Source organism: Boleophthalmus pectinirostris, unplaced genomic scaffold, assembly GCF_026225935.1.
Source record: "Boleophthalmus pectinirostris isolate CB_2022bp ecotype Guang Dong unplaced genomic scaffold, ASM2622593v1 HiC_scaffold_8, whole genome shotgun sequence".
NCBI lineage: Eukaryota > Metazoa > Chordata > Actinopteri > Gobiiformes > Gobiidae > Boleophthalmus > Boleophthalmus pectinirostris.
The window spans coordinates 19,723,707-19,751,426 of NW_026571515.1; the positions used below are offsets into that span (position 1 = coordinate 19,723,707).

The following is a 27,720-nucleotide window of genomic DNA, read 5'->3' on the forward strand; positions in this document are numbered from 1 at the left end:
ATAATAATATCTAAACACAAATTTTAAAAAAAACACATTAAATTCAAATGATTACGATTATATTAATGCATCGTTCACATTATACCTTATTTTATCTATGACTAATTCTTCATTGCTTTTCAGCACACAACCCTATCCTAGAATGACACTGTAGTTGTTTTATACATTATGATATTCTTCAAATTCTTCAAATGCAATTCCTTTATGTTTTTCTATGCGGGCATATTTTGTTACGACATCCTCAGGGCCACGAACGCACCGTGTGATCGATGTTTCTGCGCTCCTGACAGTTGACAGACAGCCGCGAAGACGAATGACGCCGCACCGGTCCCGCCCTACGGAAGGCACGTCCCGTCAGCCAATGAGAACGCTCTAATCAGATCATGTGTCAGTTTCGCGGCAAAAAAGATTTCGCGCGAAAACTGCCCGACCCTTGTTTCGATGTAGATCAGCTGGGACAATAACAACAATAACAGCGGGGTCGCGACGGGGCTTTTGTGCGTGGACGTGGCACAGGGAGATGCACACTGTGGGGCCACGGTTGAACTTTTAAAAGGATTCCTGGTTTTTATTTCCCCGGATTGCTTTGCTTGTTTATCCAGTTCCAGCTTCCTGCGTGCCCCAACAAAACGAGGGGGTAGAAGAACTGCGGCTAGCGCTAACATGCTAATCAGATCCAGACTTTTACAGACGGAGATGAAGACTTCTGTGTAATATTCACTCGGACGCCTGTGCTTTTGGGGGCTTGTGCTCTAAAACACCCACCGTTTGCATCGTTTTGTTATTTTTGTTTGTTAGCCTACTCTTGTAAAGCAGTTTTAAAGTTGTACTAGCTCTTACAGTAATCCGTGCTTCTCGTTAAACTCTTCTGTTGCAGGTTAAACTCATAAATATCTGTTTTGACAGCGCGATCGATAACTTATATCACTCATATTTTGACGCCACGCTAGCGTATTAGCATTGCTGTAGTTTTGTCTGTGACAGTGTGGCCAGGCCTCGATGTGCACTGTACTGACAGGACACATGAAAACAAAAGATTAGCCTGTTCTCCTGCTAGCCCGCTAATCTAAAGCTTTTTTTTTGCCGTATAGCTTTGTAAACGAGGTTCAGTTTGTCCATACTTTCAGAATAGAGTTGCAAGTTAATACGCTGCTGTGCATTTAGCTGCGTTATTATGTTAGTCATATTTCGTGCTTATACTACATTCCGTCTTTTTGCTCTTCAGCGTCATTGAATTAGTTTGAGTCAAGTTTATGTTTTAAGTAGTTGTACTATTAATATGTATTTGTACATATGCAATGCCCACCTTATTCATTAGAAATAAGTAGTTGTATTGAAATGTTAAGCGTGTATCATTTGTAAACCAGAAATTATAGACTTAAAACCTTGCAACATCAATGAGAGTTCTGCAAATGCATTCAGCGTTGTACCCCCCAATTTTGTAAGCCCCAGAGCCTGCACTGCATTGTCCAGGAGAACAGGTTTTGCCATGTCAGAGACTCTGATAACTGGACACACATCGGAGGACCTGTTGGCAGACTTTGAGACTTTGCTGAACTCTGGGACCATAGAGCTGGGAGAGGACCACCAGATTGTGATCATCACCAGCCCAGGCCATGAGGGACTACACCCAACTGCTGCCCCGACCAGCACAGGCGAAATCCTGCTGTTCGCCACGCCACAAGGACCCCCTAATGGTGCCATTCAGGACAAGAGACGACCCACTCTGGGAAGGCCACCGGTGAGGGCAGAATCAAAGGGAAAGAGAAACTGTGTTGAAGAGTCAAAGATCAACTGCACTGACTTTTGATTTCAGTCTCAGAGTTTTAACTGTAATAAACATGTGTTCAAGGGTCATAGAAATTAGTATAATCTGAAAATACCATTTTAACACATTTCTGTGTTGTAATAGTTTAATTACAAAGTTATACAATTGCAAAATGAACTGCTTACTTATCGATACACAGATTTTCTTTCTTTCTTTTAGTGTCTGTTGTTTATCATAACTTTGTTATTATTTACAGGTGAAGAGAAAGTTGGATCTTGACAGTGATCATCAGTATGTGAGCACCACCAGACCCTCCACGGCTCCCCCCTCCACTCCCGCCCCTCCCCGAGGTTTGTGCTGCACTTTTAGGACACCTCCCTGACCTACTGACCTCTGAGCAGCTGTCACTGCTTTCCCAGCAGTTGTTCTTTCATAAACGCACACAACAGCCTTTCACACTGGTATTGTCTTCACCTGGGCGCCAAACTCGGTTATGTCAAAGATCAGGGTTGAAACTTGTTGGGGTTGGACTTTTTTGCTGTCTATTGTTAAAATGCAGAAGGGAAATTCTATTTGATCACCCCTATTCTTGTGTTATTACATTATAGTAAGAACTGGTATCTGCTATGATTTCTTAGCCTAAAAACAACAAAGTGTGATGAATTTAGGTATACACCACTTTCTGATTAGATGCTAAATATATTCATGTAAATATTCCATAGTTTGTTGACAAATGCTATTCGTTTTAGTTTGGTTTTTTTAATCGAAAATGAAAGAAGCATAAATAAACACGTTTTATTAAGTTTTAATTGATATGAAAACAACATACATTATGTAGTATTATATTGAATCTTGAGACAACAAGATTTTTAATGACCCCAGAAAAATTTGAATAAATTAATGTATTTTAATGTATAATACAGTGGGTTCATTTGTTACAAGTTGTTTTGCAAGCTTTGTGTTGTCATCCTCAACAACTTCATTTGACTAAAAACTGCCAGATAGTCAGTATTAAGCACAACAGGTGGTTAGTTCCTTTACACTGCTCTTCATGTCTTTGTTTATTCTTTCAGTTCCTCGAATCATCTCAGAGAAGTCTCGTTATGATACATCTTTAAACCTGACCACCAAGCGCTTCCTGGACCTCCTGTCCCAGTCTGCTGATGGAGTAGTGGACCTCAATTGGGCCTCACAGGTGCTGGACGTCCAAAAGAGGAGAATATACGACATCACCAATGTCCTGGAGGGAATTCAACTCATCTCCAAGAAGTCTAAGAACCATATCCAGTGGCTGTGCGTATCTGACCCTGAGATGTTCATTGTTTTTTTTCTGGTTTTATAAGTTGACATCTTCACTCTTGGGTATATTTATTCAACAGTGGGAATCGTATTGATGGAGAGGCTGTGTCCCGTCAGAAAGCTTTACAAAGAGAAGTTTGTGACCTGACAGACACAGAGGAGAGGTTGGATGAGTTGATAACTAAATGCAACCTACAGCTGAGACTGCTCACTGAAGAGCCACAAAATAAGAAATATCCTTTTTCCAAGTGACAGCCCCAGGAGGCAACTTCTGAAACAAGTTATGTGTTCAATTCATATTCAGAAATGGCCTTTCTGAGAAGTTTTGTTTTACATTATTTGTACTAATTGTACAAATTATTATCAGACTGTATTTAAGTGCAAATGGGGCCTACATTTTTTAACACTTACCCCCTCGGAATCACAGCTTGAAACAGAGTACAATACAGAAACATATAAGCAACAAAACTCAGTTGCTTCATTTTCTCTTGCTATCATGTCTCTGTCATATTTTGCCCTGTGTGTTTTATGTGTTTGATCTTAATGTTGCGTACATTGGGATATGTGCGGTGCCAGGACTTGAAGAAGTCTTTTGACTCTCCAGATCAGCTGGTCATGGTCATCCGAGCTCCTCCAGAGACACAGATGCAGGTTTCTGAGCCCAGCGAGGTACTGCCATGGTCAGAGCTGTTTCATTCACATACAGTGATATGATTCTAACATAACTATGTGTCTCAGGGTTATCAGGTGTCTCTGAAAAGCACACAAGGACCCATTGATGTCTTCCTCTGCCCTGAAGACAGTTCTGGAGTCTGCAGTCCAGTTACAGGAAGCAGTCCTCTCAAACCCAATGGAGATGTGTCTCTCACCTCTCAACCCACTGACCAATTACAGTCCAAGATATCAGCAGCAGCTTTGGAAGTGGGTCTGTCTTCTCCAACCTCCACCTGCTCCACGGCAACAGCAGCGTCCCAGCAGGACCCCTGCAGTCTGTTAGGGGGAGACACAGGTCAGTGGCCTTTAACATACCAGTTGAGATACTAATGAAACCAATGCAAGTTAATTCAAGACTTTCTCATAGTTACTTGAGATCAGGCACATGTTTGATGCAGTTACAGATATTAAATCTCTTGTTTGCTCTGACAGAGTCCCTGCTTGGAGGAGACCCCTTTCCTGGACTGGGCGACATGGCGGACTTTGACTTTTCTCCTTTGTCTTCTTCGGACTTCCTCAATGGAGATGGACTTCCTCTCCCATTGGACAGTTTCATTAACCTGTCTCCTCCTCACAATCATGGCTACCACTTTAGCCTGGAGGACCATGAAGGCATCAGTGAACTGTTTGACTGTGAGTTTGGGGACCTCTCCCAGGTTTTAGGGGACACCTGAAGGAGGCACTCACTGAGAGAATTCATGAGTAAATGGATGTTTGGCTGTACAGAGCATTTTATTAATTTCCTGAATTGTACAGCAGTTGACTAGCACTTCTTGGCTGTGTAAACATTTTAGACAATGTTCTTAGCTTTAGCCTAGCTATTTAAATTATTTATGTGAGTATATAATTTTGATATTTTGTACCAAGTCAGGTTTGTTTTTTTGCTAATGTTTAATGGGTAGTGCAGGTGTTTCAGGGCATGGAGGGCTGGTTTTCCTCTTCAGTTACATTTCATCACATCATGTTCAGGGTGACGTTCTGAAGAATAAAAGAAAGTCCTGGTGGGTAAGATGTATGCCCCTTCTAAACGCAGGTGTGCAGTAGATATTTCAAACTGAAAGACATTTGTATCCAGATATAACATTCTAAACAGTAGTATGTTCATGAAGTAGAGTAACTTTTAAATGTATTTTAAGAGATGGCATTGTAGTAAGAGCTCAAGCAGTGACTCTTTTATAAACTTAAGGTTAAAGTTGCCATATACCTAGTAGCAAACAACAACTGACTTCTTGGAATTAAATTATTATTTAGTTGTTTTCAATAAATTAGGTATAAATTGTTGAATGTTAATAGTGTGAGGAAACCAGGAATTGCAACAGGTATGTTAGCAGATAAGGTTTCAGTGTGTTTAGACTCATTTAGTTCTAGTTTCAGGTGTTTGGAGGTGACAGAAATGTTTTAATGCAAAGGTGTGTGACTGTGAGTGGTAAATCTTCTATTGTCTTAAATACAAATGCATGTTCTCTTATACTATATAGTGAGTGGGATTGCAAGTGGTGTCTCTTGGCATGGATTGACTTTGTAAAACTTGGACCATTCGTTTGCTTGTTTATTGCCTTGGAAAATCAAACTACAACATTATTTTAGGATGGAACCTAAATGCAATAATATTTTAAAATCACGGGAAATTCACTGATGTCTGCCTTTACTAATTCTCGCTGGTAACAAAATGCTTACTTCATTGTCCTTCATTTATTAATCTACTACATTTTTAAATACAATGTGCTTTTCATATCAGTGTGTGGTTCCAAGAATAACTCCTGGAAGTGACCGTTTTGTTTTGCTCCAAGCCGAATATCCTGCTTTTGTTATCAGCATCTCCAAGTTTAAATTTAGTTCATACCTTGAATCAATGACCCTATCTTCATCTTACATCTCAAATATTCAGTATATGCTCCAAACTCCTTTTATGTCCAATTGCACCAACGTGTCTCTTACGTCATGTACTCAATGGTTGAAGATGAGAAACTTATTTTTGAATTAGAAATGCCTTGTTTTTAAGTTATGTAAGCTAACATGTTTGATTTTTATTGAAGTTAAAATATTTTGTTTGTTATGTTTTGTGTGTTCAATTTATATATTTATTTAAATGGGGTTTGTTAGAGAAATGGTACAAGATTTATCATTGTTTTGACCTTTTCACGGGGCTGTAATTGATTTGTGTTTTACTATAACCATTTTGAACATTTGGTTTAGTATTTTGTAAACGAGGTTCTGTAAGAATTCGGCTGTTCATGGCTCACATACTCATGTAATTAAGGCTTCAATTGTTGTGTTATTGGGTCCCACCACAAACACTATCAAACCCTTCGAATAGCAGTCTCTCAGTCTCATTTTACAAAATACTGCACTCTTTTTTTCAACTTTCAATACATGAACAACTTGATTCAATACAGTTTGCTGTCTACAGATATATATTATTTGTAATAATCATAATTTAAGTTCTGGACTGCATTTAGATGGGGGCTTCTTGAGTATAACTGTCATTTTTGAATGTGCTGAAACAGATGCAACATGTTTTCACAATATTCTTTGACACATTTGCACCGGTTGGTCTCAAATCACTGTTTTTGTCAAAAACTATTTTGCTAAATTGATTGTCCATAGCCATTTTATTTGAGAGAAAATATTAATGTAAGATGTGATTGATACCAACCCTGATTCTGCCATGCATTTAAGGGACGCTGTTTTAATCATAGGTTTTACAGTAACTTGCCCTATTTTTGCTATAAATCTTATTTTTGTTGTTACATATTGGGTAAACTATTTTGTACTTTCAATTATTAATTGAGAAAACTATGCCCTTTTGTATCAGTTGTGGACAAAAATAAAAAAATATAAATTTCTTACATTTGTTTTAACAGTTTGGACTATTGATTTGGACTAATTAGTACAATGAGTCTGGGACTACATGCGATATATATAACATTAAAATTTATGTGTGAACTAATGCGATTAATCAAAGAAAATTATGCATAAATCATGAAATAATGGAAACTAATGACATGATCTGTTTTGACCGGTGAGTGACACAGAGGCTGGACTGAATATGATATATCATTTCTGGAGTTGTCAGATTATTCAAATGTCACGTGAACAGTTACATCTGATGATTGTTTCAAATCTACTTCATGTTACAAAGTAAATTAATATTGCTGCATTTTCATGTGTAGCGATACAGAGCTGTAAAAGGTAATAGTATATTATATGGTATATAGTTTCAGACCTTTTTCTGCTCACACATTTACCATTAAGACTTAATGAACACATCATCTACTAAACTGAGGGAGTGGTGAAGAGTTATGTAATACCAGTCAAAATCAATATAATCACTTTGCTGTGAAACATTCAGAATTTGATTGGCAGAACTGAACTCTGAAATATATAACAAACATACAGTATATATTGGTTTGGACTAACACCCTTTTAATGTTGTATGGTATAATCTTGTGTTTTGTTTTGGTTTTTTTTGTTGTTGTTTTTTTTGTTTTTTTGTTTTTGTTTTCACCCCTTGTTTTCCAGCTAATCAAACACAAAATAGATTGACTGGTAAAACCAAGTTCATCCAATAATCCAGAATGGTCATTCAATCGTGCGCCACTACAGCCTCTAGTGGTGAAAGAGTGCATTGCGCTGCCTGTTGTAAAGGCTTATAACATGGGCTTCTCACCTGCAGGAAAAGTATGTTTATTTATGGATAACATTTCATACAATCCAGTAAATTGAAGAAGAAAACAAAAACATTTACATAAGAACCACACATATAGAATAAATAAAGAGAGATATAAAAATAATAATATTTTAGTGTCCTATAAACTGCATAGTTATAAAGTTATCCATGGTTAGACAGTGAGAATAGTAACGCACTTGTTATGAGAAAAAAAAAGTCACAATCACTACAACTGAGATGATAACAGACACATACATATATTCTAGCTGTTTTCAAATCCTTTTTTTTTTTTTTTTTTTTTTGATATTGTAACATAATAATTTTTTAATACTATAATAATGATCACTTATTATGTTTTTGTGTGTATGTTTTATTCCATCTTATTTTATCCTAAAGAATGAATGGCTTCATCACTTGTTTGCTTTGTTAATGGAGCTCGGTAAAATGAACAATAGCTCAGAGATAACCCCCCCATGACCTGCTGTTTCTATGTGCAGTCTGGTAAAATATTATTCAAGTGACATTTGGATTTAAAGGTGCTGTATTGTGCAAAAGTGACTCTAGTTAGGTTTTAGCCATGTTCTAGTGTTGTTACCTCATCAAAAACATACCTGGAGCTGTGTTTTGTTTCATGCACACATGTTTAAGTAAGTTTATTATCAGTTTGTCTACATCTAATAAGCTCAAAATGCTCTGTTAGGTTAGGTAAAGTTAGGTTGCTTTAGTCGTACCCGTAGGTAAATTTGTTTTGCAGATATGAGCATTTCACATTTCACATTTCATACATTCACATTATGTCCAATAAACACATATAAGAACACAATTACAAAATAAAATGTTACAATGCTTCAGTGCAGAATGGTTTGTTCCATAAACAATTAGTTAAATTAATTCATCACGCTTGGCTAAAAACACAATAAATATTAAATTAATATAAATATTAAATATATATACTGTTCCACCTTGCGATGTCATGAAGCAGAAGTTTTCAAGTCAATCGCTCCTTTCACCTTTCCAGGGCTGAAATGATCCAAAGAAGAAGAACTCAGCCTAAATATGCAGGATTTGTGTGTGTGTGAACGTGTGAATGAATCAAAACACAACTCCAGGTTTGTTTGTGATGAGGAAACATTATAACATAGATCAGAAAATAGGTTAATATGGGCTCTTTAACAAATGAAATGAATACCTACAAATCTCAGTTAATAACAAAATACTGTCCTGTTGGTTTGTCTTGAGGTTTTTATAGAATCCACAGGTTGCTGTAGAGGTGATATTATCATGGGGAGGCGTGGCTGCAGTGCTCATTCCTCTTGTCAAACCTCGGTCTCACTCACAATATGGAGCAGGCGGTGCGCGGCAGGGGTGAGTTTACATTGTTGTACTTTTCTATAGTACTGTCAGCACTGTACTGTCTTTACATAGCTCTGTTGTAGTCTCAGTTTGTCTTTCTTTTTTAATCTGCATGCAGCTATATCTTTGTGTGATAAGTTATGAATTGGCAATGAATAATTATGTTGATATTGTTACCTCTTAAAATCACATCCCTTACATTGCTTTTACTGTGTACAATTTAAATTGCCCATATTACGCTATTTTTTGATTTTCATGTAATGATGTTTCCTCATCACAAACATTTCTGGAGTTGTGTTTTGTTTCATTGACACATGTTTAACACATAAACCAAGGATGATTAGGCACATCTCTTCTATCAAATAGAAACCCTCCACCCACCTTCATTAGAATCGTTAGAATAATTAGAATAATTTCAGCTCCAGAATTGCCAGTCTCTACTGAACTAAAGGTAAAAGGTAGCAGTTAACTTGAAAACTACCACTTTTGAGATTAAGTATTGCTCAAACATGTGTGAATGAAACAAAACACAACTCCAGGTATGTTTTTGAAGAGTTAACAACCTTATAACTTGACTTACAGCTCACAGAGTCAGCTTTGCATAATAAAATACCATTTAAAGTTTGAACTGAATCAGTCAGATAGTAACATTTGGGGGCTATTATCGCTAATCATTTTATGTTGTATTGATTTTTGTTTGTTTGTATTTCTTCATGTATATAGCCTTATATTAATCAATGTTTAGAAAGTACAACAGATATTGCTTATGTTTGTAATGGTTATATAATCCAATGTACTGTATTTGCAAGCAGTCTCAATAGTCCATTTCTTTACTTTATGAACACATACTTACATTACTAGACTGGGGGAGTGGTGAAGAGTTATGTAATGACAGTAAAAATCAATACACTTTACAGTAAAATGTTGGAAAAGAGGCTGCAAGAACTTATGCCAGATATTTTATTTTATATGGAGAAATTTCAGTTCAACAATTGTATTAATATAAATACATTTAGAAGTGCTGTATAGAGTAATTAAAATATATTTAGAGTGTATTTACATATGCATTATTAAGAAATTTTGAAGCGCAATATATTGCTGAAGAAATTATAGATGATAAACTGTAATACTGAAACTAATTTATGCCACTGACACAATAACGCAAGAGTAAATTTATACCACAAAAACTATTCTAAATCTACAATATTGTTAAAAACAAAAACAGAAACAAACAAACAAACAAAACAAAACAAAACAAAAAACCTGCAGAATTAAACACTTCAGTAGTTGTACAGCTTAACTCTTATCATGTAGTCAAAACAAACAAAAAAAGTACATACGATTAATATTGTTCTACCTTTCATATATTGAACGATAAGTTGATATAGTAATTATTGTGACAGGTATACTTGTGTTGATCATGATACTTGTTTTGATCCTGAATCTGTTTCTCTAGGCCTGATCCCTGACAACTGCCAGCTGAAGTTTGTGAACTTTGAAATCCAAGAGAACCACATTACCCATGAGACTGTGGGGCTCAGCTCTCATCAGCTGGTGGTGAGGAGGGGACGGGCCTTCCAGGTGACTCTTATATTCCAACAGCCAATCGACTGGTCTATGTACAACTTTGACCTGGAGGTGCAGCTGGGTATGTCTGCTGTGACTGTACAGTAAACTTCTTTACCATAAACCATACAACTGTGAAAATACAGTCAGCCTATTTTACTGCTCATGACAGGTTTACAAGTTCATGTGGCTTCAGACAACAAAGTGAGACAAGTTTTACATTGTATTCAGTATTAACAAATATTATATATAGTTTATTTAGCTGTGTTTTGTTTCATATGTTTAACACAAAAATCCTGCACTTTTAAAATGAGTTCTTCTGTCAAACTGAAAACACTCCAGCTTGTTCCACCTTGTGATGTCATGGTGGAATACAGGAAGTTCTGCACTTTCACTAGAATCATTTGGATCAGTTCAACCCTGGAATAAACAGAAGGTAAAAGGAGCTGCTAACTTGAAAACAACTACTTCGTGACATCACAGGGTGAAACAGAACATTTTGAGCTTTAGAGAAGTAGACAGCATAATAATAAAGGGTTACTCAAATATGCATTATTGAAACAAAAGACAGTGTTAAGAGTTAATTTTGCGTAATATAGGACATTTAATATATGTAATGACTGACAAAAAATCTGTCAGACAAAATGCGTTTTGAAAGAGATTTTGCATTTTGCATTTTGTACAAACCTGTTGCTTGTAATCTGAAAGCTACACTTCTCTTTTGTTACACAGAATATTTACTGATGCTTTGTTGTAGGTGATCTAACAGAGAGGTTCCCCATCCACTTCTCCTCTCAGTGCCTCAGCTCTCTGCACTGGTCTGCTCGAGTCTTCCCTGAAAACGTGCGCTCTCATTCTGTGAGCGTGCACGTGTGTTCCCCCGTGCTCTCGGCTGTGGCCTCGTATCACCTGCTGCTGCACATACAGAGACAGTATCACATATTCAACTATGAACTGGGGACATTTGTGCTGCTCTGTAACCCCTGGTGTAAAGGTAAATGGGCTCAATAAAAAATAGGTGAAATATAAAATGAAATCTGTACATTTAAAGGTGCACTCTGTAATGTTTCTAGTGAGGGTCCATTACCTCCTCGTGTCCATGGAGATGTTGCTTTGTCTGCAATGCTCCAGAGTATGGCATTGAACGTTTGACTCCATGGAGACAAAAAAGTGACACCACCAGGCTAAGTTACACATCAGATCTGTGGAACTGGTGGCACCTTTAAATATCATAGTTTTGTGATATATTATATTTATGCTAGTCTTATCAGTCTAGAATATTCAGTTTGAGTTGAACATTTCCAATTGACGGTTCCAACTGACCATTTCGGAAAGCACAGAATGAGTGTCTCTAGATATCATGCAATGGCCAAAATACTTTTTTCATTAATTTTAGTCCCATGTGCAAACACTTGATACTAATGTTGTGTTCCAGATGACCCGGTGTCCATGCCTCTGGAGGTGCAGTTGCAGGAGTACATCCAGAGTGACTATGGGCTGGTGTATGTGGGCACAGACCAGAGTGTGAGGCACAAGCCCTGGGCCTTTGGACAGGTCTGTGAACAGGAGGACAGCTTAAATACACACATTATTACTGAACATGGTGTACTTAAAGGTCCTGTATGCAAAATTGCGTCTTGTGAGCTTTAAACCATGTTATAATATTGTTACCTCTTCAAAAACATACCTGGAATTATGTTTAGTTTCATTCACACATGCTTGAATAATTGTTTATTAATAGTCTGTCTACATCTCCAAAGCTCACAATGCTCTGTTCTACCTTGTGATGTCACGAAGAGGTAGTTTTCAATTCCAGAGCTGAAATCATCGAAGTGATTGTAGTGAAGGTGTGTGGAGTTTAAAACACAGAGGAGTATGTTTTCATTTTGAGAGAAGAACACAGCCTAAACAGATAGATAGATAATACTTTTCAGGCAGCAACATTACTTAATAATAACAACATTAGCAATTCAATTTATAGAGATGTGGTGCAGGGGGTGCTGGGGGAGATCGACAGTGGACAGGAGCTTGTTTAGGAAATATGCAGGGTTTGTAAATGAAACAAAACACAACTTTACAAATGTCTGTGATGAGGAAACGACATTATCTCATAGATCAGAATATACCGCAATATGGACGCTTTAAAGTGAAATTTCTGCAGATTTTAAAGCAAAATTGCACTGATGCCAAATTTATTCTGACTGAAATCTTGCAGTATGAGCCTGGAGTTCTAGAGGCCTGTCTTCAGCTCCTCCAGGTGAGTCCACAGCACCAGAACGACAGGCAGAACGACTATCTCCGGCGGGCTGATCCTGTCTACCTCTGCAGGGTGCTTTGTGCTATGGTGAGCTTCCATACAAAACAGAACTTATGGGTGACTAAATGGTATTGAGGTACTAAATGACAAATGATCTTTTGCAGGTGAACTGTAATGATGACCTGGGAGTTCTAGCAGGGAAGTGGCAGGGCAATTACACAGATGGAGTGTGTCCTACTGACTGGACCGGCAGTGCTGAGATCCTGCTCCAGTGGTTGTCATCTAACTGCAGCCCAGTGCGATATGGGCAGTGTTGGGTGTTTGCTTGTGTCCTCTGCACAGGTAGTCCACAATAAAAATATAGAGATTAGATTTCACTGACCTTTTAATGAATTATGATGATATAATTATGGGTTTGCTTGATCTTGCAGTGCTGAGGGTGCTTGGAATCCCCTCTAGAGTTGTGACTGTTTTTAATGCAGCCCATGATGTGAACGCAAACTTAATAATTGAAGAGTATTACTCCAGTAAAGGGGAGAAGTTCAATATATCAAAGGATAGCGTCTGGTGAGGCTGACTCTGCATTTTGATTCTGTTAGAACAATCGTAAATATTAAAAAGAAAGTGCATGTTTAATAAAAATAAGTGACTATAACCATAGACTGTATATATAAATGGACATAACTAACCCAATAGCCACCACGTTCCAGGCAGGAAGTGAGCATGGGCATGCTTCCGGCGCCATCAACTCTGTTTCCATTCGATTTTGTATTGAAAAAACATCACCTCTCTCTCTCTGTAACTTATTAACCTGCTCTACATGATCCTGGTGTTTTATTTTTCTCTTTTGTTTGTAAATCAATTCCTATTCCTAATATGGAATCTTCCAAACTATTAAATAATGCTCTTGACATAAAACATAATTGGTTGAGTGGTCAGATCCACTGACCCAGAGGTAGGCTTCTGATGATCATGATGAGGATCCACAGATGAGTGCTGTCATTGTGCCCTTGAATTTGAATTTAATTTGAATTTATTTTGTTTGGAGGATAAGCCTCTTAAGCCTCTTGAGATGTTTCACCATCTCGTTTTCAAAGGCGTCCTCAGAATCACAACTTGAGCAAGACACTTAACCCACCTTCCCCCTAGTGTCTGTGTACACTAGTGTATGAAAGTGTGTCTGTGAATGTGTGAGTGGTTCCTTGTTGTAAAGCAGTTTGAGTGCCTTGAAGGTGGCGCTATATAAAAATGTGACCATTTAGCTTCATACAGTCTGTGGCTATAAGTAGTATAATAGTTAATTGGGATGATTAGATGGTTGGTGAGATGTGCCCAAAGAGTCTTAAAATATATATACAAAAAGAACGTAAGATGTGAATAGATTTTACTTGTTCCTGTTGCTTGCTCCTGTACTGTGAATTGTCTTCCCCATAGGAACTTCCATGTGTGGGTAGAGTGCTGGATGAGGAGAGAGGACCTGGGTGCAGACTTTAATGGTTGGCAGGTAGTGGACCCCACCCCTCAGGAGAAGAGTGCAGGTGAATAATACTGTGTAATGTGCCTATGTGCTGCTAGAATTTGAGTGTTATTTGAGATTTAACTCATTTGGTATCAAAGTACCAGAATTCATTTATTAATGTGGTTTAACTGCTAACTGTAGGCACTGCTCTGTCTGTGGTTTTGTTAGACTTTAATTTGGGCTTTAAGTTAGCACAATGTGACCATAAAGAATTGATTTATCTGGAACTACAAGTGGTCCGATTTGTGCTTTTAAACAAGTCTTTCACACATAAAATTACAGATTAGCCAACAGTTTTTCACCTTTTTGTTGAAAATCAAACTCTGAAACAGGACCATAAATGCTCTTATTGATCACAAGCTCCTGAAAAATGTTCTGTCTTGAGTTCTCAGAAAAAAAAAAACACTGTCAAAAAAGAAAAAAATATGTGTGCATTGTGTCACTATGATAACTCCTTAACATTCCACCATTCGAGATACATGTAGAGCACCCCCAGCATAATGTTACTGCAAAGTATCAAATTACTGGACCTAACTAAATGAAACCAAATGATGTAATTGCTTGGATCTCCAGGAATCTACTGCTGCGGCCCGTGCCCAGTCTCAGCGGTCCAGAGACGATGCCTTCACTGTCCTTTCGACGCCTCGTTCATCCTGGCCTCGGTGGACGCAGACGTGGTTCGACTGATTATTCGGGATGGCCTGGTGGTAGGGAGGAGCGTGGACACGGAGTGGGTAGGACAGCTGATCTACACCAAGAGCATTGGATCGAACAAACCAGAGAACCTCACACACATGTATAAGACTAGGACAAGTGAGTGAAATATGTTTTTTTTTTTTTTTTTTACAATTACACTGGAAGAATTTGACATATTGATCTTTCTAATCTAGGTGTAGTTATATATACTGCTACTTTATCATTTCTGTAAAATCACCTTCATACATTTTTTTTTTTTTTTTTGCAGAAACACCTTCTCCACGAACATATTCTTCATCTGGAGTATTTGGAAGGATATCAGGTAATAATCAGTAATTTTGTGATAATAATAGTAAATAAATAAAAACTAGATAAAAGCTGCACACCTCATGGCCCATAGCGTGTTAAGTGCTGAACCATTATATTACACTGCAAACAGAGCAAAACAATATACTGTAACTCTGTAATCTTTATTTTACCTTAATCTATAATCAAATGACTTCGAAGAAAAAAAATAAAAATTCTCACCAAGCCATCAAAATGAACATATTTCCCCATTCTTTAAACTGCCCAGTGACATTGACTGATGACTCTGGGGTTTTCAGGTTTAAAAATGTTGAAGCTTGTCATTTTGTAGGTCAGATGTTAATGGTTAATGGTTCCTCGAAGTAAAGCGCTTTGACTACCCATAAAGGAGCAGAAGAACAAAAATCTGCTTATGCCATGGTCTTGAAAACTGAAAATAGTTCACTTTAAATCTGACTACCTTTTAGCTGTCCATGGATGTTCAAGGCCAGTTATTTCTGTTTTAGTTGAAGCTAGTCTCTGTAGCTCATTTGTTTATCCACTGCTGTGGTGATGCTTACATTGTATGAACAGCGATTAATAGGACTACATGTACAGTTATACCACTGTATAGCCACCATGCTCCAAATAGGAAATGTGCATGGGCGTGTTTCCAGCTCCATTGACTCTTTGTATTGAAAAAAGTCACCCCTCTATCCATATCTGCTGCTGTCAGGCTGCTCATTTTGATCTTAAAATGTTCGTATTAACCCCCTCTACATGATTTTTATTTTGCTATTTTGTCCATAAAACTAGTTCTATTCCTGATATGGAACTCGGCTCCAAATTTGCCCCATAACTGCTAGCTTCATTTGACTGGAGCCAAACGCTATGGGTGATCACTAGCTAGACTGGCTCCACCTACTGCCTCCGCTCAGTTTCATTTCTCTCCAGCAACTAGATCAGGAATCGGAATATACTAGACAGTTCGCAAAAACCCCAGAGTGCGAGTCCAGGCACCAGCCAATCAGTGAAGAGCCATACATTCAGTGTTGACAACGATTCCCGAGATCAAGGATTTAAAGCCGGAATAAAGAGAATGTTTGGTGAATTTTATCAAGGGGGAAAGACGTTATTGCCCTTTTTCCTACAGGATTTGGGAAAAGCTTAATATACCAGTTAGCCCCGTTAGTGGCGCATTACATACGTCATGACCAAATAGCAGCGATTGGTTAAATTTAAAAAAAGTATCCGCCTAACATCGAGCAAACGAATTCTAACGCTGCAAGGTCAGATGGTTTCAACGAAGTGAAACCAGCTGATGAATCAGGCTAGGTGATCACACTCCCACTTTTTTATACAGTCTGTGGGTTATACAAAATCCAGGGCAGGTAGCATTGGTATTCTCACTAAACATGGTAAAAGCCTCTGTACTCTGTGCATGTAGTTCCTCCATCAGGCATTGTTTCCGGACTCAAAGTATCTCTGGAAGTGGAGAAGACGCCATCTATGGGCGACTCCATTTGCCTCTGCGTCACCATTTCCAATCACTCCAGACACGCCCGTTTCCTCACGGAGCGCCTCAACGCCCAGCTCAAACACTACAACTCCTGCCCTCACGAGAGCATCTGGAAGGACCACCGTCAACTGGAGATACAGCCAGGGCAAGGTCAGACATGGTTGAGGTTGAACACATGAGTTATACAGATTTTGACTTTGGATTATTTGTGTTTTCAGTTCTAACCCTCCACCACAGCATCCCCGCCTCTCTGTCCACGTCCCTAATGGCCCATGATGACATTGTGAATGCAGCAGTGGTGATAAAGGACATGAACACCAAAGAGAGAGTACTGGCTGCTCAAGAGTTCAACATCTGTTCACATGACATCAGTATAGAGGTAAGATTGACCTTATGGAATACACTACATACCAAAGACTGGAGAATTAGATTTAAAATGGGGATTAACTACTAACACATAACATATTAACATCACCATGTTACCGTTTATTGTTTTGGAAATGCTATATTTACCAAAAAGAGCTTATTAACACCTTTTTCAGAAAACATTACATCATGGAGGATAGCTAAAAAAATAAAAATAAAAATTGCATCATAATCATAGCAAGCAGAGATTGCATGTTCAATTCTTCACTAAGGCACAATGTGGGTTTACATTTATTTGCACAGCTCTGTGGTGAGTTAGTTTAGGAGTACCTTGCTTGGAGTACATAATTATATAGTGAAAACCACCTATCCACAGAATGTACAAACATGTATTTTGCTGGAGACGTTTACTCTCATCTATATGCAAAACAGTGTCTTCTTGACGGTATATAATAATAATAATAATAATAATAATAATAATAATAATAATAATAATAATAATAATAATAATAATATAGTGTGTGCTTGACAGGTTGAAGGAGGGGACAGGATTCAGATGAAGACAAACTATATGGCACATGTCTCCTATACAAATCACTGCAGTACTGTAATAAGTGGTGCCGTCTTGTGCTTGGAGGGCTTTGGACTGTTGCAGAGCAAGCATGAGACCAGGTGAGACCCATCCCACTAGCACCACCAAAAGTTACATACCAGAGATATCTGCTCATCTTTACAAGAACTTGCTGTAAAAGAGAGGGGGGGACTCAAAAGAATGTGGTCTAGGAATGCTGTTCGCTTTGTGTGTATTGTACAACAAAGATGATGAAAGAAACAGGTACTAAAGAAAGCATGTAATTATATACAATTGTGTTTATATTTAAAGGTTCTATATTATGCAAACTGACTTTTGTGAGCTTTAAGCCATATTATAATGTTGTTACCTCAACAAAAACATACCCGGAGTTGTTTTGTTTCATTCACACATGTTTGACACTTTATTATTATTAGGCTACTTCTCCAAAGCTCAAAATGCTCTGCTCCACATTGTAAATTCATGATTTTCCAAATGATTCTAGTGAAGGTGTATAGAGTTTAACTTCAGGTATGTTTATGATGAGGAAACAACATTATTATATTGACAAGAAAATAGCATAATATACTGGGCACCTCCCTTGGAACGAGGCCCCAGGGAAGACCCAGCACATGCTGGAAGGACTATGTCTGTCAGCTGGCCCGGGAACGCCGGAGGAGCTGGAAGAAATGTCCAGAGAGAAGAAAGTCTGGGAGTCCCTGCTTAGACTGCTGCCCCTGCAACCTGGCCCTGGATAAGCGGAGGAAAATGGCTGGATGAATGGGCCCATTAAAAAATATGTATTTTTATGATTACATCACATTCAGGTGAACAAATAGCTTTACAAAACATTCAGTTCAATTTTCAACATTCAATCATTCAGATTTCTAATCCTCTATGTAAACACAGTTTAGATATAGTGAGGGACAGCTCAATAAACTACTGAAGACTTCATACATCATCCCAGACAAGGCTGTAAAAGTGTTTTTGCATTGAAGTCCTAAAATGTTGCTTTTCAAAATTTTTTAAAAGCTAGAGCCCAACAGGAATGCAGTTTTTCTTCTAAAGTTCACATATATAACTCAGATTTTCTCTGTGTTATTTATAGTCATTTTTGCCTCATTTTTTCTTTTCATTCTTCACATTGTTGTGCTCTCAGAAATAACATTTATGTAGCACCTGTCAAAAGTTTGGACATGCCTCCCCATTCACTGCTTTTTTATGTTTAGTTCTCTCTACATTTTATAAACATACAGAAGACTTTAAATGTATGAAGCAAGATTTATCCACGTGGAATTATGTAAAGAGAAAAAGTTAAATTAGGCAACCAAATACTTTTATATTTTAAAGGAGACACCCTTTGCTTTGCTGACAGCACTACTAACTCTTGGTCTACTCTCAGCCTGAGCTTCATGATGAAGTCTGAAATGGTTTTCACTTCTCTGCCAAGTTTATATGAAAATGCATTGTGTTGAATTATTAATACATTGTTTATTTAACTATGTTTTAAAAAATGTTGTGAAAGATTTTGCAGCATCATTACTTGAGAAACTCCAATGTTTTATTTTAGTACCTGCTGTATTCTGTATTATTGTCAAAATTTTTGATCAGTTCATATCATTCAGTCTCAGACATCTTTCAACAAAACTTAAAGACTTCTTCCATTTTGGAATGTTTGTTCTCTTGTTATTTCTGCCCCAGGTTACATTATACTTACCAAATATTCAACTACCCCCCTCTTCTCCTCTTAATGGAGGAATACAGTTGGCAGATTGTGACTGTACAGAGAGTCAGAATCTGAACTATTATGACTCAGTTGTGATTCCCTGATCTTTGTCTTGCAGGCAGGCACTGTTGCAGCCTGGGGAGTCCATCCAGACCAGTGTGTCCATCATGGCATCCTCTCCAGGAACCAAACTGCTGCAGGGGACCTTCTCTCACAGTCACAGCCCTGGAGTAGTGTCCCGAAGCTTCCACAAAATCTCCGTTCACAACTAATGACGCTGCATGAATCATATATTTTTATCTTTCTTAGGCCTGTCACGATAACAAATTCTTAAGCACGATATATTGCTACAGAGATATTGAGATAAACGATAATACTTAAACTACTTCATGCCACTGAAACAAAGCAGGATAATCTCAGTAAATCATTTTAAATAGATAGTACCGTTAAAAGGCTTGAGCTGCAACAGACAAATGACAGAATTAATCAATAATTTGCCCTAAAAATACATCTCAGATCTTGCATTATTACATAAAAATGTCTAAAATCTTCCCACTTTTACAAAGAAAAAGTCCCAAAGATAAATATTGAGCCCTAAAATATATTGTTCCAGCTTTCACATTATTGAATGGCACTGTAATTATCATGACAGGCCTGATCTTTCTGTAAAATATACTAAAGGTGCACTATGTAACTTTTCACCTGCTGATCTCCATGGAGATGTCATTGCTTTGCATTGAATGTTCCGCAGTATGGCATGAAACATCTGTCTATGTGGAAACAAGCAGGTGATGCCAACAGGCCAAGTTACGGGTCAGATCTTTGGAGAGGCAACCCTGCAAACATTATGAATACATCTTTTTCAAAGGTTTACAATAAAAACACCTGACTGAATAATTCAATAGTGACACATTTTATAGTATGTACCATAAATAAACAACTCTTTGAAACAAGAAGGTGGCAGGCCATATCAAAAAGGTTACACAGTGCCCCTTTAAGCTCTTCTTTGCTCCCATTTTTTCAAGCATTTTTTTTGTATTTATTTGTTCATTACTTTTCTCCAGTAACTTTAAAATGAGTGTTGTCAGATTTAGTTATTAGATAGAAGTGAAGTTAGAAGTGATGATAATGACAAATGACAGTGGACCTTATTCTGCTGCACCCACTTTTGTCTCTAAATGCTCCAACCTGATTCCACCATTTCTGGTTAAGCAGGAATCCCCTTAATTTCAATTGAGAATTTGGTTTTGCTGCTAAATATGACATAAAGCAGGTGAATTTGTGTGAAATATTCAGTCTTTATGTGACTAATAAGTTCCACTGCACTGATTCTCTGAAGGGACTTTAAAACAGCTTTGTAGTCTGTATAGATCTTAATTGCTGTCAAGATCAGCACCAGATGCACAATAAAACAGCCAAAATGATGATGGTGAATAGCTTGATTTCTCTGATATTGCACATTCCAACTCTTGCATAGATACTGCAAGCAAAGAACTTTGTCATATCTGTAAAGTAAGGACACCAGAGGGCAGCATCAACCTGACAGAAGCACAGAACAGCACATACATGGAGAATGTAACCTTCTGTCAAAGCTATGCATTGTTGTACTGTTCATTTATTGTTAAAAGTGAGTTAGTTGTTAAAAATAGCAATAATAATAACATCTGCATGGAATCAAAATTATTTGAACCAAATCTTAGTACTGGAACTATCCTATAAACCTAAGATATGCTCTGTTTATATAATATATTTGTTACTATAGAGTTAAGTTAAGCTATTAAAGTTCCCATTTTGCTTTATCGTTCATCCACAGAGTCCACTATTACTACTATGCCTTAAAGAGGGTTATTGCCTTAACAGTGTTTCCACATTCACTCTTACAGATAACTGAAAGCATTTATTCATATTAGCAATAAAGGGAACATAATTTCAAACCTTAAGGTCAGAAACATGAACATTTAGTCCCCTTTAGCCCTTTCTACCAGAGGTGTGGAAGTCGTGAATTAGACTTGAGTCACTATTTTTAGGACTTGAGACTTGACTTGATAAATTAGACTTAAGACTTGGGACTCAACTTGGACTTGAAGCTCAGTGACTTGGGACTTGACTTGGACCTGAGGTCAAAGACTTGAGACTTACTTGAGACTTGCAAAACAAAGACTTGGTCCCACGTCTGCTTCCTAACACTGTGATATTGCAACATGACACAGAAACAACTGTCTGAGATATTGTCATTAGGTTGTTTTCATCTAGTATTTTCTTTCTTGTCACTCTAAAAAATGCACCATGACAGAGAATCAAGACTCTGGAATAGTGTCAGGGTTGTTTCCTCATGCAAGAAGGTGACCCTGTAAGCAGCTTCTGTATGAGAAAATGTATGTTAACCTATTTTTAATCTATGTTATAATGTTTCCTCATTAAAAAACATACTGTGAGTTGTGTTTTGTTTCATTCACACATGTTTAACACACAAACTCTGCATTTTTAGGCTGATTATTTCTCTCAAACTGGACAAAATGTCAAAGGTAGCTGTTGGAACAAGGTGGAACAGAACATTTTGAGCTTTGGAGATGTAGACAGACTAACAATGCAGGATTACTCAAACGTGTGTGAATGAAACAAAACATAACTCCAGGTCTGTTTTTGAGGAGGTAGCATCATTATAACATGACTAAAAGCTCACAAGTGTCCATTTTGCATAATATGGGAGCTTTAAATAATGACCAATCTCTAATCTAAACCATATTTACACTATTCCTGACTTGAGCTCCTGTTGTCTAACCCTGCCCGTGTGAGAAGTGCACAGCTGTGATCTGGGCCTGGTGTCAGACTCAGGCCCATAATCAGATCCACGCTCACTGCTCCTCAGACAAATTAAACGTCAGGAGGAAGCAGTGAGCGCACCCAAACGCTGAGCCCATCATAAATTATTAATGTCTCCCCGTCACGGCTGCCCTGGCACCATCTAGCGCTCCACTCCTCCTCCGTCCATCCCTCCATCCCAGCTCCTCCAACTGGAACCACAGCCCACACATCTGAACATTACCTTTTTACGGCCTGTCACAGCGCAATCATTCTTCCTCTATAGTTTTAATTACACACTGTCGTCTTGCATCTTAATCACGTTTTGAATTAAAGCGCTTCGTCTTCCATTCTTTTCTTATAAATCTGAGACACCTTAGTCACATAAAAACATATACTTAAGAAAAAGTACTGAGGCACCTGTATAAAATGTGTATGGATTTTTTAGTAAATATATTTCAAGCAGCTTCAAATGTATTGATTTTTGTCAAAGATTTGTGCTGAATTTGGTTCAATAAATGTTAAATTTTGTAAAAAAAATGTGTAGTGGAATAGAAAGTAAAGATACCTGCTCTCAGATGTTGTGAAGTAAAGTACAGACACCTACAATTTTTACTTCAGTACAGTACTTTACTATTTTTAATTAATGTTCCACCACTGGTTGTGATTAGGGCTTTACTACCAATTCATCCTCCTATTTTTTAAATGTATAGATTGGCATTTTATCACCTTATAGCATTTGTAGTTTTAAACAACATATTATGAAAACAAATGGAACAATAATGTAAAAGAAGTAAGAATTCGGAGCAGTTTATCAGATGTCAGTACAGGGACCATGGAGTCTAAACAACCGAAGAGAATTTGAATACTGATGTTTACAGTGAAGACCTCATCTACCAACACAGACGCACTTTCTGAATGATTTTCCTATGATTTCACTTAGTAGAACATGTTTAGCATTATGGGACATTTAATGCTTTTAATGATAAATATACTTTGTTATGAGTCATGTTTAAGACATGTTGTGTTCCTTGCTGTGACTTAATTTCACTAAAATTCACTGAAAATTCTTTAAAACAGTGCTATGCAACTTTTCTGGTCTGGATAGTCTATCTGCTCATTTCCTAGCAGGTACACACTATTATGTTCAAAGCATCTATACTGAATTTCTTTTTCAGATACAGTGATACTCATTGCTTAAAAATACATTGAAAATCATTCATTCAGGAGGGTTTGCAGATCTCACCTTGGCCTGGTGTCAATGTCAAGGCACCTATTCTGTATGCTTAAAGCAAACCTACTATGCAAATTTCGACTTTTCATAGATTTTCATAATGTTGTAGTTGTTTTCCTTATTCATTTATCCTCTTGAAGTTGTATTTGGAGTGATTCGTGCATCTTTGATCAATCTTTAATTGATTATTTTCAAGACACCATATTGCCCACCAGTGCTTTTCACTGCCACTGGTATACACCCAGTGCTCTCTACTCACTTTATTTTCTTAATCTGTAATTTGCATAGGATTGGGCAGCTCGCTATCATAAAGTGCTAGCCTGATTAATTTGAATTTTTCACTTCGTGGAAAGAGTTTGACCTCACAGCTTTCGATTTCGTTTGCTCCACGGTAGGCGGGTAATTTTTTTCATTCAATTCTATTTGGTTGGTTGGTAATGCGCCGCTAACGGGGCTAACTGGTATATTTAGCTTTTCCCACATCCCGTAGGAAGAAGGACAATAACATCTTTCCCTTTGATAAAATTCACCAAACATTCTCTTTGTTCTGGCTTTAAATCCTTGATCTCAGGCATCGTTGCCAACACAGAAAGTATAGCTCTTCGTTGATTGGCTGGTGCCCGAACTCACACTTCTGGTGTTTTTGCGAAACATCTAGTGTATTCCGATTCTTGACCTAGTCGCTGGAGAAAAATGAAATTGAGCGGAGGCAGTAGGTGGTGCCAGCCTGGCTAATGAAGTGCAGCTATCCATCAGATGTGTCTACAGAAGCACAGTTTTTGTTTCTCTTATTAGTTCATTTTAGATGAATTTTGCAATTTAAAATGTCCATATTCTAACATAGTGATCCACAGGTATCATAGGTTATAACTATATAGTAGACACAAGCACAATATATCTCCTTTAATGGCATACTGTGGAACATTTCTGGCAATCCAGTATCACCAGGAAGACGAGCCAATGGTGTGCCCTCCACCAAAAACGCTTCTTCACCTTTGAGCACCATCCAACATACACAGACTCAAGGCTCCTCTGATCTCACAGTGAATCTCCAATAGTTTCTCTTTGCTGTGACTGAGAAAACATGAGTGAACGTGCTGCTACGGGAGCTGTGCGGCCATATTGACAGATGACCATGTGACAGACCAGAGCAGACTGAACAGCTGCTAAGCCCTGAAGTGTGTGTCCATTCTCTGTCTGTGTGGGCCAACGCAGACAGCTTCATAATGATGGACCCATTCAACAGATTTAGAGCCACAGCCTGATCCCATCACAGAGAAGAATGCATTTAAGATTGTTCTTGTACCAAATGGACTCTCTCGGTTTTTATTTGAGCAGAAGCCTCCTCATTACAGACGATAAAATATGAGACAATCCCTTGAAGCTACAGCACGGGATGACGATCATTTTTCAGTGTATTGTAATGGGCTATAACAGCTTGTACGACGTTCACTCTTCCTCTTGCCAGGACCAGGAAAAAACCCAGCCAGCCCCAATAAAAGCAGCTCAGATAATTATGATAATGAATGTGGCGTCCATTGTCACCTGGTAATGAGTTTGTCCCGAAGGTCACCGCGGTAATAGCTCATTAGCAGCAGAGGCTAAAGCAGCGCTGTGATGTGGAGCACGAGGTTTGGTCAGTTGGTTGTCTGGTGAAAAGATCCTGGACTGGCCTTTCTTCCACAAGTGAGTGGTTTTATTGTCTGTCGGGTTTTATTACCGAATGGCCTATTTTATTAGAGAATATATGCTGTTTTTATGTATTTATTTTTACAATGTGGCCAAATTAATTATATGTTGTAAAGATTCAACTCCAGCAATAACCCAGTACTTATTTTAAAGATGCATTATATAACTTTTTGGGGGGTCCTGCTTGTCCCCACAGAGATGTTATTGCTTTACTTGGAACGTTCCACAGTACTGCATTCAGCGAAGCTATGTTGCATTTTACTAAAACATCCTATGTCACACACCATTGACTCTTGAGCTTTAAAACATGTTATGATGTTGTTACAAAACACACCTGGAGTTGTCAGATGAAGAGAAGACGTAGAGAGCTTCATTGGGTCATAAAAAAGTTAAAAAATAGCAGTACAGGTGCCCTAGGAGGGTTAAATTAGTAATCTTAACAGAAAGTTAGCCCTACTGAAAAATGTGAAAGAGGGCAATGTACAAATCCGAGGCACCTAAACTGATATCTACTTGTATATTTAATAGTGCATATGTGATGGACACACCTACTTACCTCCAACAAGTCCTGTTTATCTTGTTGCTGTTCAGTGAATCTGCTCATCACCTATTTATTCCTCATGGTTAGCCAACCTTTTTTGTTTTTGTTTTGTTCGTTGTCTTTTTCCTATAGTCATGTGATGTTATCATAGCCTAATTCTTCAGCCGTTTTGTACAAAGTGAAATGGATTAAAACCGGCTGATGACCTCGCAGCCTTAGATTTCATTCACTTGATGGTAGGGGGGTACTTTTTATCATTTAACCAATCACTGCTATTTGGTTGTGTATATATATATATATATATATATATATATATATATATATATATATATATATATATATATATATATATATATATATATATATATATATATATATATACATACATACATACATACATATACATACATATATATGAATTGAAAATATATATATATATATATATATATATATATATATATATATATATATATATAAATTCACCACTAACGGGGCTAACTGGTTTAAGCTTTTACCAAGGAAGAAGGGCAATAACGTCTTCCCCCTTGATGAAATTCACCAAACATTCTGTTTATTCCGGCTTTAAATCCTCAATCTCGGGAATCATTCACAACATTCAATGTGGCTCTTAGCTGACTGGCTGGTGCCCGAACTTGCACTTACGGGGTTTTTGCGAACTGTCTATTGTATTTTGATTCCTGACCTAGCCGCTGGAGAGAAATGAAATTGAGTGGAGGCACTAGGTGACATCAGCCTGGCTAATGTTATCATGTGATTGATAATGAATAATATGTAATAGTAAGTGTGGGTCCTGTTTCACCCTCATGCCCTGACGAAGACCATCTTTCTGGTCGAAACATGTCTCTTCATGTAATAAAGGACTTTTAATATATTCAGTTGGAGAGCCTTGCATTTGTACCTTGCCGACTTTTACATTTTTCAGTAAGGGTAACTTTCTGTTAAGGATACCTGGGGCTGTGTTTTGTTTAATTTATGTTTGCGTAACCCTTTATTATTAGTTTGTCACCATCTCCAAAGCTCAAAATGCTCTGTGTTCCACCTTGTAATGCTATGAAACAGTAGTTTTCAAGTTGCTACCTTTTACCTTTTTTCTAGTAGAGATTGGAAACCTCAGGGCTTCAGCCTAAATATGCAGGATTTGTGTGTTAAACATGTCAATGAAACAAAACTCTTTTAATGAGAAAACTTTAAAACTTCAATCAGGGAATATTGTAATATGGGCCATTTAAGGTTCATTATGAATGAAGTCTTTGTTTCTGCTTTGTTAAAACTAATTAAAATGTAATAATTACAAAGTGTTACTGTATAGACTACTAATTCCGTTTGTATGTCATTGTATTCAGTGGAGAGCAGGCTTATGAAGGAGCCACAGGTGTGCAGAGAAGATTATGTAGAAGGCGTCGCTGCTGGAGGGAGATGACAGTTTTCTATTATCTGGTCAAGACCTAATTGGATACGCAATTTTCTGGGCCAAAAAAACAAAACAAAAAACCAAGGAAACAAATAATATTCAAATGTAATCAAATGTAATCTACAACACAGCATAGGGGCAAACAATGGGACATTTTATCTTCAGAATGTATAAAAAAGTGGACTAAGGGAGTGTGACGTCATCCATCGTGTTCAGCTCCAGTCAAATGGAGCTCACAAGGCGAGCAGTTATAGGAGCGAATTTGGAGTTTCATATTAGGAAAAGGAATTTATTTACAGTATGACAAAATAGCGAAATAAAAACACCAGGGTCATGTAGAGGTGGTTAATACGAACATTTTAACAACAAAATGATGAGGCTCACTTCAGCAGTTATGGCCCTGTCACACCTTGACGATTTAGCCAGTGTATGCCGACATACCAGAATGCTGGCATACACTGAACTATCAATGTTTTTTTTTTTTTAAGTTTGATATAAGTTACACATTGGTTCAAAGCATGTTACTCATAAGTTATGGGTACGTTAGACATTTTATCAACAATCGCATAACTTACCTACAACTTATGGCATGCACGTATGCAGGACGTATAAGCATACGCTGACATACATCAAGAAATTTTCAGCCTGCTCAAAATTTTTCAACGACTTTGCTGAATGACATATTTGATGTACGCCAGTGTATTTGCCAAATT

General features: G+C 37.6%; 2 protein-coding genes across 2 annotated transcripts; both read left to right on the forward strand.

Annotated features, from left to right (window-relative positions):
- Window positions 1–289: 289 nt before the first annotated feature.
- e2f1 (E2F transcription factor 1) lies at window positions 290–6,598 on the forward strand. The gene is made up of 7 exons (XM_020922513.2): window positions 290–1,741; window positions 2,025–2,118; window positions 2,842–3,061; window positions 3,148–3,300; window positions 3,622–3,736; window positions 3,806–4,076; window positions 4,214–6,598. Exons 1-7 carry the CDS (start codon window positions 1,490–1,492, stop codon window positions 4,453–4,455), a joined length of 1,347 nt encoding a protein of 448 aa, XP_020778172.1. The 5' UTR covers window positions 290–1,489; the 3' UTR covers window positions 4,456–6,598.
- A 2,193-nt stretch (window positions 6,599–8,791) lies between these two features.
- Window positions 8,792–19,581, forward strand: LOC110158085 (protein-glutamine gamma-glutamyltransferase 5-like). The gene is made up of 14 exons (XM_020922512.2): window positions 8,792–8,816; window positions 10,261–10,452; window positions 11,128–11,364; window positions 11,806–11,924; window positions 12,586–12,714; window positions 12,792–12,969; window positions 13,059–13,194; window positions 14,062–14,165; window positions 14,720–14,959; window positions 15,111–15,164; window positions 16,575–16,796; window positions 16,865–17,025; window positions 17,545–17,684; window positions 19,428–19,581. Exons 1-14 carry the CDS (start codon window positions 8,792–8,794, stop codon window positions 19,579–19,581), a joined length of 2,091 nt encoding a protein of 696 aa, XP_020778171.2.
- Window positions 19,582–27,720: the final 8,139 nt, after the last annotated feature.